Source organism: Patagioenas fasciata, chromosome 3 (genome assembly GCF_037038585.1).
Source record: "Patagioenas fasciata isolate bPatFas1 chromosome 3, bPatFas1.hap1, whole genome shotgun sequence".
Taxonomy (NCBI): Eukaryota; Metazoa; Chordata; class Aves; order Columbiformes; family Columbidae; genus Patagioenas; species Patagioenas fasciata.
This window is the reverse complement of record NC_092522.1, coordinates 65,807,717-65,821,033: the sequence shown is the minus strand read 5'-3', so window position 1 is coordinate 65,821,033 and position 13,317 is coordinate 65,807,717. Positions and strand designations below refer to the sequence as shown.

General features: G+C 43.1%; 1 protein-coding gene across 4 annotated transcripts in view; it reads left to right on the top strand.

Moving 5' to 3' along the window:
• Window positions 1-13,317, top strand: part of PDE7B (phosphodiesterase 7B) — a 230,061-nt gene that overhangs the window by 133,270 nt on the left and 83,474 nt on the right. Inside the window, exon 1 of one of the 4 annotated variants that reach the window (XM_065833860.2) lies at window positions 6,015-6,473. The exons of the other annotated variants lie outside the window; for them this stretch is intronic. Within the exon in view, the coding sequence (XP_065689932.1) occupies window positions 6,236-6,473 (238 nt within the window). The 5' untranslated portion in view covers window positions 6,015-6,235. Of the gene's footprint in view, window positions 1-6,014; window positions 6,474-13,317 lie in introns of those variants that run through there. 4 annotated transcript variants of the gene reach the window in all.

The following is a 13,317-nucleotide window of genomic DNA, read 5'->3' as shown; positions in this document are numbered from 1 at the left end:
AAGATGGCAGTAATCCTTTTGAATTCATTGAGACTATTCAATTACTTAATATGAGTTCTGCATTTAAGGGAAATGTGTCTCTCATCTTGTTAGTCCTTTTTTCTACTAACTCTTTTTTTACTTATTCACAAAATGGAATCCTGCAAGATGCTGCAGTTATTCTTGTTATAGGGTTATTATGTCAAGATGATGACTAGCATTTCCACTGTCTTGTATAATAGGTTATTATTTTCTGCCTACCTGATTTCTACCTAAATTTTCAATTAGATGAAGTATTCTTAACCTCCCGCTCCATTACCCTAGATCATTATTAGGCATCTGTTGCAAACTGCTGCAACAATCACTGCATAACATCTTCTTTTGGGATGGTAATGAGTTTTTCTTAAATCTCTTGACCTTACCTTGGCTCAGGTAAATCTCACTTACACAAAAGAACTGAAGGAAGGGATAAACTAACAGAGTCCATCAGATACATTGTACAACACAGTTAACTACAATGCTGGCAATTCCCTTCTTACTGTTCCTTCTGCTTATCAGTTTTATTTTCTTATTATGGTTCATTAAGGTGAGATGAGTCTATTATCTGTTATTTCCTTTAAAGCCACATAGAGTTTCACTGTATACTGTGGGAGACTTTAAGCATTATGCTCAATATGCTGAACTTCTAATATTCCAAAGCAGGCAATGGAAAAATTACACAACCCCACTGTTTCAAATTAGTTATGGACTTCTGTTTATTCCTTTACCACAAACATTTTTTCTTAGTTAGTAGTACAAATTGTTAATCATAAAAATGTGCTATCTCACATGTGCTAAGAATCAAAAAGAAATTGGCTCCTTGCCCTCTAGAGCTCAAGCAATCCTCACTCCTCCGTTTCCAGAACCTTTTTCCAAGGAGTCTGATTGATGACAGCAACCAAAAGATTACTGTGAACCCACAGAACACCACTGCCCATCTTCAACATATCCCAGGAGGTGAGGCTCTCAGGGAGAAGGGCTGTGTGCAGCTCAGGCAATAACCAATAGTGCATCCTACCATTCCCTTAGAAATTTATTTTGCCACTCTTGCCAATGAGATCGTAACAGATAGAAAAATCTCCTACTGTGTACTTTGAGTATGCACCAAATAAAATGCTAGTAAATTGTTGATAATTCATAGTAAAAATATTAATGTCAGAGCTTGGAAAAAGTTCTGAGATAGAGTTTATAGAACTTTGTATGTCCAGTCTAGAGCAAAGACAAAGTAACTATCCCCCAATAAATACAAAATTATTCATATTTCATAAAGTAATGACAACAATAGAGATAACTAAGCGTAATTGTTCTTACTAGTAAGAATAAAGTTTTAAATAATAGACATCTGAAATTATACAAATGTTGGGCAAAGAATATGAAAATTATGCTAAGATTTTTAAAGCAATGAAACAAACTTTCCAGGAGGTCATTAGAAAAATTCTTGCAAGCTCTGCATGACTCTGCCTGCTTATATTTCTTTTGCCATATTGTCAAAGCTTCGTAGGCACTTTGTTCCCTTGTCCCATCTAAAAGTTACTCACATTCTTGTTTTCTCTGTAGGCTGCCCTGCAAATATGCAACATCTTTGCTTTTTTACTTTATGTGTAATGACAGTGCCCCAGCATTCTCAGTCTTCTCTTTTATCTTAAACTCACATCACACCCCTGAAGCCTTCTAAGGCTTGATGCCAGGGATGGTGTCATCACTTGGTTCTGTTCCTAGGCAATGGCTGAGCCTATTGTCTCTGCATGACCCTGTGGCCTCTAGGACAGAGGCAAAGGCACACTTTTCATAAGTGATTACTGATTTAAGATGATTCCACTAGTAAGTGCCATCTCAAGACAAGTGCTTTACACTTTCTAAAAATCCATATCTGATAGTCTTTTACGGTGTTCTTTACATTTGGAGTACCTAATGTTTGCTAATCACTTTTGAAAAATTTGGTAGTCTTTTTCCAGCTTTTTAAATAATATGCTGTATAAAGAGACAACATCAAATCTTTTCAGATATCTATTTGGGATGTACTCTTAGTAGGCTGTGACACGGCCCAGTGGTGTGGGGTAGCTGAAAGAATAGACGAAGTTACCAACAGTAATGAATCTGCCACTCTACTAATTTATGTGCCATTTTTACAAACATTGGCTATCAGATAGAAGTAATATGAATAATAGAATATAACTACTCCTTTACAATCTTCTGTTAATACAAAAAGGCAAAGACGCCTGTACTCCAAGGAAGTTGTCAGCAAAGTTGCAGGCTGGAGGTCCCAATATCACTTACAGTACTGGCAAGCAGGAGGTCATTGCTGGGGAATGAAGCTTGGGGAGGGAAGCAAAAGGAAAAGGCTGGTGGGGACAGAGTGGGAGAATCAAGGATCTTTCTTCACCATTCTTGTTTTACAGCTTTTGTATGTCTGGACTGATTTGTTGTGGGAGAGCTGCTGGAGACAGTATATTTGGCACAGGACAGGATAGCTCAAAGCCAAAAGGATGGTGCTATTGCCAGTTTAAACCATGGCTTTTCTTTTTGTCTCTCTCTCTTTCCCCCTCCCTCCTTTTTCTTTGAAGGAAGGGGAAAAAAAAGGGGGAAGAAAGGGACTTGCAATGAAAACCAGAGCAGTGGGTTAACAACGGCCCTGCAGGCTTCAGTAGACTGGAAAGATACACGAGGCACTTCCTCTACCATCTGGCATGCAATTCTGCTGCTGCCGCTCTGAGTACATAACTTTGGAGTGAATAAGCAAACAAGTAAAACTTTTTAAGAGACACCAATTATGAAACACCAGCTATTAATCTGTCAGCTCACTCCTTGCCTTTTCTCCCACCACAGTATTTTCCTCAAGTCTTTTCCAGTTCTCATGTCTACCTGTGAAAAGACACACTGCCTTGTCAGGTTTTCAGATCTGATCCCATTCGCCTTTTTGTTGGCATTGCTTCTCAGGATGAACGAGGGCCAGAGCTAATACATTTATATTTCTCTTGTAATCACTTAAGCTTCTTTGACTTGGAGTTGGAGAGAAGTGCAGTTAGTAGCAATAAAGCCATCTATCTCTACTGAAAGTTTTCCTTCAAGTCTGACTGGCAGTGAGAATGCAAAAGAGAATCTTTAGGTGAGCCAAGCTTGCTCAAGGACTGTTTAAAACACAGTCACAAATGGCTGGGTATATTGCGGTGCAGGAGTATGTTATGTTTTAATTCTGACAGATTTTCTCAAGGGCAATGAAAAGCATTATGTTGAGGTCACATCCTTAAGTTGGGTAAAATCATCACAACACAACTGAAGTCAGAGAAACAGAGAACTTGCAAAATCTGAGCATTTTGCCTCTGAAAAGTCTCTGAGAGTGATGTTATCAAATATATATTTTCCAGGCTTTCCTGTGAGCAGCTCTTATCTGGCTCCATTCTTATAACAAAAAATGAAAAAAGGAAAGTCAATCATTAATAGCAAAATCTTGGATTAATTAAGGAAAAGTAACCACTGAATTGTAGAACAACTGTGAAGCACAAGTTTAGCACCTCCAGGCTATCTAGAGCAGTTGCTTTCATTTGACATTAATTTTCCCAGAAAAAAAAAAAAATACTGTCAGGTTTATTACATAGGTTCTTGAAACACTAAAACTGTAACAACAACAGATCACAGTTTCAGTTTGTTTTTTGACTGATCTCCTGCTTCATACCTGTAGAACTGTGAGTGAAAACAAATACAAGAATTAATGCTTTGATTCTGACTGCCTGATCCCATTCACAAGGCAGGTACACATCCAAGTGACCCAGCTACAGTTGGCACAAAACTTTTCATGGTTTTAATGATATAAAAAGGTAGTGTAGATTTTGAAAACTCAAAAGATTGCCATAGATGCTACCCAGAGGGCTGGTGGTTAAGTTTGTTTAAAGACCTATATGCTCAGATATTAATCTAAATTTGGGCTGGGCATCCGTGAGCACATTCTCTTCCAAAATACCTGGTACTTTTTGAACCCAGTGAAGCTGGAAACACAACAAGGGATAGCCTTCCTTTCACAGGTCTCTGGCACTTCTGCTTTTTGTCCCAGTGGGGAACAGGAAGTGCAGAGGTAAACAAAGAGGAAAAATAATAACTGAAAAAAAAAAAAAAAAAAAATTACAGCAACTCCTTGTAGCTCAAAACCAAAATGAAGTAGTTAGGGTGTAAGGTTTAACTCACCCAGCAGGTAAGTAGCCTTCTAAGTCTTTTGGACTTCAGTTGCCTAGTTTATCCCTCTCTAACAGGAGCAACATGGCTTTAAAAAGTAATTGCACAACATGAACTAATATGAGAAACCTTAAGCATTACAAGAAGCCATATGCACTTAAAACCCGTAAATTTTACCTTTCCACAAAATTACAACCATACGTTGTATGAATGTGTTAATGCTTGTGCTACTGTACTGAACATCATGTATTTGTTTTCTTTGTTCTTAACCCCTTTGTTCCAAGAGTCAGGATATCCTGATCCTAAGCACTCTGCAAAATAAGAGTACAACAACAATAGTATAATACTTTGGAAGCATTTCACAATTTTTGAGACAGCGACCTGAAAGTACAGTATGCTAACAGTATGGCACTCAGCCTATAGTCAAAATATGGCTACTTTTTGAAAAGCATTAGAGTTGTCTGAGGTGGGAACACTAAAACATGGCAGAGGATCCTAGAACAGGGGAAACAGCATGCTTCTCCTGCTGAAGTTGGCATGAGGAGGAAAGGCTTGTGCACCTTGCTTTCCTACATGTAAGGGTGTTAACTTCCACTCCATTCTCTTGTATTCTCTTACTCTGGGAAGGAAGATTCTGTCTGTTCGCCAGTTTATTTTTGCATCTGGAGAGAAGGTAGAATATTGAGTGTAACCTGAAGAAGACAAACGTATTAATTATACCTGCTGAGAAATATTATAATTCCCACTAAAGTTGTCTTCTGCGATTTTACTGTAAACTAAGTGCTGGTGCAAGAAACCACCCCCATCCCTCTGCTGTACACTCTGTGAACTAAGGGCTAAAGGACAAGACCAGTACCAACAACAGGCTAAAAAGGATATATTGTAAAAAGGCAAACCAAAAGTTCTGAAAAGCGCAAGGCCTCTCCTGGTCAGGGATCCCAGGGAAGGGACGGGTGCTGCTGCAGTGCCTGACCAAGGGCAGCGCTGAACGTGCTCAGGGAAGCGCTCGCCAGGCCCCGAGCGCTGCTGGCGGCTGCAGAGCCCCGGCACGCCACCTCATTTCTGTATGAGACAGAGCACTCGCCCGGGCGGCTTTGCCTTGTTTTTAAAGATTAGCGAGGAATAATTGTCTTCTCGTTGGAGTCTGTGAGTGATCGCTGCCATCAGACAGTGTCCTAGCGTGAACCCATTCAGGTGGAGCTTTGCAGCCAAAGCGATGAGGACGCAGCACAGACCTCGCACCCTCCCCAAATCCGTGATCTCAGCAACTCGTTCCTCCCGGGCCCGTCAAACCCCAGCACATTCGCTGCCCTTCTGCATGCTCCTTTCGGGTACTTAAGCCTCAGCTAGCGTCCGAAAGCGGAGCAGGCGGGGCACACTGCACGCCGCCAGCGGACCCGTGCCCCTCTCCCAGCACTCGCAGCGAGGGACGGGACGTGAATCCCGGCCGAAAGGCAGCCGAGGTTACCGCGGGGTTTGACTAAGAGACCAAACCCCCCACCGGCTCCGTAGCCAGCCCGGCAAGGCGAAGGCGTGGGGAGTAGGGGCTCCCCCATGGCATCACGGCGGAGATAAAGTCAAACCACCTCCACCCTGCCCTCCTCCTTAGTGAACAGAAGGGCGTGAGGGGTGGCCCTGCCCGCCCAGCCCCGCTGCCGGGCTGCGCCAGACCTCGTGCCGCGCCGCCGCCGCCGGCAGCAGCGGCCCGAGCCCCCACCCCCGCCCCCGGGGCTCGGCGCTGCGCCGCGCCGGCATGAGCGGCGGCTCCGCGCCTGCCCGCCAGCCCTTTCGCCCCGGCTGCCGGCGCCTGGCGGCGGGCTGAGGGCGCGCAGAGGGCAGGCGAGCGGCCGGTGAGCGCGGCGGCCGGTGCCCGGCGCTCCTTCCTTCCCCGCCCGCGGAGCGGGGCCGAGCCCAGGCGGCGGCGGGGCGCGCCTCCTGCGTGGGGCGGCGGCGGTGGGCGGCCGGGTGCCCCCGCCCCGCTCTGGATGCCCATCGCGGCTGCTCGGGCCGGGGGGTGGCTGCGGCTCCCCGGCGGGGGGCGCGGGTCAGGATGCCGGTGCTGGAGCGCTTCTTCCCCGCGGCAGAGCCGGGCAGGCGGAGGAGGACGGGGGAAGAGCCGATGCCCTTTCCCATGGGCAGCCTGCCCGGTTATCAGCAGGGGACCCTGGCCTGGGACTTGCCCGAGATGATCAAGATGGTAAAGCTCGTTTGGAAATCCAAGGGGGAGCTCCGCGGGGCGAAGCACAGAGGGGTTTTGGAGAGCGAGGATGCCCTGGGCGGTTCGGCAGGTAGGTTTACCCTGCCCCGTTGCTCGGGGGAGCCGGGGAGCAAACGCGGCTGGGGGCCGGGGGTGGCCCGTCCCGTCGCGCTGCAGAGCCGCTGGGGTCTGGGGCTGCTGCCGCCGGAGCGGGGCGGGTTTGAAGGGTGTGGGGCTGGGGAGCGCTGCCCCACGGGCGTCCGGGCTTAAAAACGTGGGCTTGGCAGCGCTCACTCTCTCCCCCCGCGTACACACACACGCGGAGTTTGTGTCGGATCTGGAATCCAGATCCGTTTGCTGATGGCGCTCTCCCCTGCAATCTGTTGCGTGCTTTTATAAGCGGGGTGATAAAAGCTTGGCTAAAAACTAGAGCAAGTAGCTCCGCGGCGTTCAGGCTGACCTCAACCAGGGCAGCCGGGCTTGGTGCCGGCGCGGGGGAGCCTCTCCCCGGCCCCCACAAAGCGCCGCAGCGGCGGCCCCGCGGTCAAGGTGAGGGGGGGCGGCCGCGGGGCGCCCCGGGACCGCCGGGCTGCTCGGCAGCTGCAGGAGCGGGCTGGCTGTGTCCTCCACAGCGCCGAGGGCTTCCCCGCTTGTTTCCGCTGTGGCTTTTCAGAAAGGCCTCTCCTCTTATGCCGGCAAACTTCACCTTCATCTTTGAGCGTCCTTGGCTCATTTCACATGATCTTCCCGTGCCTCCCGTCTGCAAAGCGGAGCCGGCACCCTTACGACTTGTGTGTTGTTAGCTCCCAGCATTAAAAAGTGGAGAACCATTCTTGGAGTAACACTGCCTCATCCCACTACTTTCTCTTGGAACATCATATATTACTGGCTGAAGTTCACATGCATTTTATTAACTGCATAAATTTTGCATGTCGGGTTTTTTCCTACCTCACTAACATTTGTGGAGCCATATGGCACCATATCAAGTGCTTTATTGAAGTCCAGATTAGACTTCTTGCATTTTCATTTTGTCAAAATGAATTGTCATGTTAGCGTGGTACTTCTTTCTATTGATGAGTTGATACTGCATCTTATCCTGTGCTCCACATTGCCTATGGTTCAAAACCTCTTGCCTTTTGTTGGAGGCAACATCCTGTGTCCTTCAAAAGCTCTTGTCTTCTGTTGAAGTCAGGCTCATAGGCCTATGATTGTCTCACTGTCAGATGATTTTTTTTATTCACTTGTCATCATTATACCACGACTTAGTAGACTTACTGAAACTGTGTGGCTTGTTCCTTCAGAACTCCGGATTATCTCATCTCTGCAGCCTGGTCACTAAACTCTTCCAGTGCATTCAGTCTTCAAATATTATGCCTTCATCTTACTTTGCTGTACACTTTATCAAGGCCTGTAATTTAATATGTAGCATAACCTCGTTGGAGGTATTTCAAAGTGTATGTGTGTGTATGTATGTAACTGTATATATAAACTTGAATTGTAAGTATGTATCTATGTATCACTTTTAGATGCCTGCCAAGGTTGACTGGTTGATCATTGTATGTCCATCATTTCAGACATTTACAGTTAAGCTAAGCAATGCATGGTTCACTTCTGTTTTGAAAAAGGGAAGGTAAGTTCTCAGGCTCCAAGGAAAATGTACAACCTGCCACCCCACTCTTTGGCAGTCACTTCAGTTTAAAGGAATAACAAGTAAGAGTGTTGTGGATGAAGAAAGGGGAGGTCAAATTGCTCCTTAAGACTTAAAGCAAATCATCTGGGAATGTACCATAGCCAACCAGGGAGACTGAGGTTTATGTGGTGGTGAGTGTTCAGAGATGGACTCTAATCAAACAGAAGTTAAGAAATGCTGCATTGGTTACACCTCATGTATGAGTAATAGTGGTTTTTCAGTATGCTTGTGTTATATCTGGTGAAATTAGTTTCATTAGGCAACAAATGAGATTCGCCTTCAGATTCCTGGAGGCAACTAAAAATGTGCATGAATGTACAGAGACAGATTAGTCCACCGGCAGGATATGAGTAACTTGCATTTACTCAAGTGGCTATTACTTGTATCCTGTGAAGGGACAGTCCTCTTCATGGTGCCAGATCCTATTTCATAAGCTCAGTTGACTTGCAGCAATACAGATCAGAGCAGAAGATGACTCTAACTCTCAACACTTTAAATACTAATCATCAGACAGTTTGAATGAACCAGACCTGGGTTGCTGGTTTTTCCTCCTCAGCAACAGTCATCTTAGTAGTTTTACCTCTTGCGGTTTCATTTTAGTCACTTTAAGTACATTGGAGTATGTGGGAAAACCAGTAAATGCTGAAATCTAGTATACTTAAGTGCAAAATCAAAGAATGCAGAAATGGGAAGAAAAGATAATAGTTAATCAGTAGTATGAGGTACTCAGCATCATGTTTGTATGGTGTTTTGCATGTGTTTGGCTCCTATAAAATAAACAAACAACTGTATAACTTATATCTTACAAAAAGGCAGTGCTTCAATAGGAAATCAGGTTTTCTTCAGGTGAAGCTAAAGCAAATAACTTCAGCTGAAGGTACTGCTAGCTAGGCAAATAAAGGTTGATTGTTCAGTAGTAGAGTTCACAGCACTTTCCACATCAAGGACTTTTTCATTTAAATTTGTAAGTGTTCATGTGATAACTCGTGTTCTGTTACCACATCCTCATGAAACTACTTTGCTTACAGTAGAAGAGGAGGAAATAGATATGGATTCTGGAAGGAAACTGCCAGGATTTCTGCCTCACTTGATCATGTTAATAGAGATTTAGCTAAGCAAATTCTCTTATACTAGCCTGAGTGATTGCACTCCACTTGGACTGGCTTTCTAGAAAGGAATAACTATCTTAACCATAGGTAGTGAAGGGGAAGGAGAGCTATATCTGGACATGATGTCAGTTCTGTGGATGGCAATGTCTTGGGGACCCATAGAGCTGTAATTCATACCGCATTCCTCTTTTCTGAGGTAGGAGTAGAGAGTTGCCACAGAGCAAAGCTATGTGTTCTGGGTTCTCAAATAAAAGAGTTATATCTGGATCTTCTTGTTCAGTACTGAGAATAAGCTACTCTATGTCTCTGCAAAACATGCAGCAAATAGTTGGTATGGACAAAGAATCCAGATCTCATAGAGACTGCCTGCCTGGGGTTTCTTGTGGTTTTGTTTTCCTTCCAAAGCAGCAAAATTCACATCTTGAGCCCTCTCTTACTGCTGCACTGCTTTTTAAAGTTAGTATCAATTAAGGCTGCAGACCTTTTTCCTGCTCCTGGCCTGCTGTTGCTTAGTAACTCTTTTTTCCCTGTTTCAATTCCTGACCAAATCAGCACAAAACTGTAGTTTGGTGAAGACTCCCTCTGGCTGTGCCAGAAGCCATTTCACATACTCAAGCTGGCCATGTGATAGTAAAAAAGTGTGATAATGGAACATAATTCATTTGAAAAGCATTGGGTGGGAAATGGGTATAATTCAATGTAATTCCTTACAGTGTTTCAAATAGATCATTTGCAAGCCAATGCTTTTTACTCAAATAAAATATCAGCATGTGTTGGTATTGTTACAATTGAATTATCCAAATAATTGAATTATCCAAATAACTGAAACCATGTTGATCTCTAGGAGGGAACTGCGTTCTCTTTATGACCCTAACTTCCTTATCACCCTCTCCCAGAGTTCAGCAGCAGTTTTGCAGATCAAACAAACCTGATCAGGGAACAGGTATAGGTCTGCCTCCAAGAGTCTTCTTATGAGCTTTAGCAACCTCATAAATTTACAGTGATCATCCCAGATAACTCCAGCGAGACTTTCTGTACTGTTTGAGTCTTGCACATGTGCAGACACTCAAGACTTTTGAGAGAAGGTGCAGTGGTACATAGGATTATCAAGGTCCTTTGAGACAGTGATCTCTGTGGGTTTTTTGAAATAACTCTGAATGTTTTTTTCCACCTATCTCTTTCTGTCTGTAGATGTTTTCTCAGAAATGTAGGTTCTGATTCATGCATGCATCATGCTCATTATTGACTGATGAGTCCCTTTGCCATGAAGAGGAAAAACAAGCAGTACCACACATCACTCCTATTACAGTTTGCTGCTGGGAAAATTTCCCCCAATTATTGGTGTGCATGTTTACTTCTCCTCTTCAATCAACTGTCTCCTTTCCAACTCAGTAATTTATTCAAACTTCTTGCCATCATCCAAACTGATCTTGCTCTTTCAAACCTTATAGCTGTGTGCTGAGCAACCTCATTATATACCTGTTGGAGAGGTAAGAGTTAAGTCATCTGTGTGCTTCCTAGGTGGCTCCTTGAAGATGTTCCTTAAAGTTATTCACAAGACATCCCAAAGACTCAGTTCTTCCATGATATCCAAGGAAACATGGCTTCTACTTCATTTTTATTTTGCAATGAACAAATTTGATCATGTTGTGCAGTAGCTTTGCTGTGCATGTTAAAATAAACTTCATGCTTCCCCTTCCTGTAATTACTTATAGATAACTTAAAGATCATCTAGTCCAAACCCCCTACCATAGGCAGGGACACCTTCCCTGCCAGGTTACTCAAAGCCCTATCCAGCCTGACCTCAAACACTTCTAATGATGGGGCATGCACAGCTTCTCTGTGCAACCTGTTCCAGTATGTACTTGCTGAATCTTATTTAGTTGTGAAGTCTTGGAAGTCATGCACACGTTTGTAGTCCCACTGCAATAGTTAATAATCATAAAATGCTTAAAATCTGAATCTATTAAGAACCAAATTGGGATTTGGCTGACAGTGTGGAAAGCTCCTATTTTGTGTAGTTGATGTTGAGTGCCACAGATGGAGATCCCAGCAATAAATAAAACACAGGATCTATCAAATGGCATTGTCTTATCATCTGGCCAGTCTCTTGTGTTATTCCTTAGATTGAAACCATCTTCATTTGTATCCTACTGAGAGATGCACAGCAGGCAGAGGGACACCTTGCTATATCTTTTCCAAAGTTAGGTTTTCTTTTTTTGTTTTCTTTTTTTTTTGTTGTTGTGGTGTGGTTTGTTTGTTTGTTTGTTTGTTTTTTGTTTATGTTGAGACTTGTTAAATCCATTACAGTTAGTAGGGACAAAGAATGTGAATTTCATAGGATCAAGGCTACCTGTGGCAACCGTGATTGCTCTCTGACTGTTGTGTTGAAACTCCAGCCCCTGAGAACAGGAAATATGCCCTTCTATATTCTTGTGAAGAGCTGGTTAAATCAGTGAAATTGTGGGATGGTCTGATTAAGAGCAGTGAAATTAGATTGCATGCAGTACCACTTCTATAGTCTGTGTGTGCAGATCAAGTGATAAAAGACTTAGAATTCAGACCACATCTGTAGGTAATGCTGTTCAAACATAACTCTCCAGTTTACTGACTGAACACAGGTTAGTAATACATGTGATTTGGAGGTTTTTTTTTCTGAAATACTTTACTAATTAGGCAATTGGCTTCAAAGATCAAAAAAAATAATTTTGAGACATTAAATCATGGTCGCTCTTTGAATTCTGTTCCTTTTTTAGCACCTCTTTACAAGTATTTTAAAAATGTAGTTTAGAATGAGAAGTTGAACCAATATTAAAAGTCTCTGGTTTTGAACATGTCAAAATGAGCTGATGTGCTTGTCAACCAAACTCTCTGTTTATTTTGAGGTTTAAAATTTCCACTCAAATCTACCCTTAAGTGTTTAACCACTCTCTCGTATTTCATTCATATGTAAATTTTCTGTTGTGGATTTGTTAGGGATTTGGGATATTTGGAAATAGGAGGTAAACTGGGGATAAACATTAGAGAAGAAATAATCTGAAAATCTCAACAATTTATGAATGGTTTTTCAGTTCAGCCTTGCTGGCACAATTTTTGTTTGCTTTATTGTGAATGTCAGAAAACAAAAATTGTTTGCAGAAACACTTGGAGAAGGTCTTCCAGCAGCTGTTCAACTATGTACAGCCACAACAGAGAGAAAATATTACAATATGGAGTTAAGACTTCAGGATGAAGTTAGTAGATAAAATGTACTTGCCCAGGTTGCGTGTTAGCCAGCAGGCAGAAGAGAATGTTGCTGGTGTGCTAGGAAAGTGACAGAGGTTTTATTGATATGTCGACTCAGACACAAATCAGCAGTCTGCTAAAAACTGTAAACACAAATAGAGCAAATTCCAGTGAGCTGTAAAATGGTGGCAAGATCTGTTGATTTCAGTGGAGCTCTTCTAAATACCAGGAGCCAAAGATGTGACTTTATATATAAAAATAATGTTTCTAAAGGAAAAGCTACTGAACTATAATACAAATGGGCTTTTTTGCTTTTTTTTTTTTTTTAATGCTTGTTGGTTTCATTAAGGTTAAAGCTAGTAGTTTTCTTTTATCTCTGGTAGATTGACTTTTAAGTTCTTTGTACTCTGTGAAGAATTAAACTGATAAACAGCTACCAATAGAAAGCAGTAGTGATATTAGCCATGCCTGCCCAGTGGTGATAATTTTCTGTATTGCTTATATGCTGTGAGAGAAACGTTTAAAAAAGCACTGTGGGAGGCATCTAACTTCTAATGCTTCTAAAGTAGGAGTAGAGCATTGTATGTAACTTGTTTGCTATTTCAGAACTCGTTCATAACAAACTTACAGCTTGTGGTCTATCATACTTCTTAAAACTGTTTGCTTGGAGACATGCATCCCAGACAGCTTTCTGTAGTCCTGCTTTATGAAGTGTGAGTTTGGCTTTCCAAGCAACATGAGGAAAAGGGTGCCTCTGTCACCATTTTCTCCACTGTGATCTATTCTGACCCCCTCCCCAGAGCTCTGCATTCAGAATATACTAAACCATGTTACTTATGATTGCTCACATGATGTTTAACTGCCGGCGCATTTCCAAGGGGCATCTTTACGCATGGGAAAACTTGTGTGAA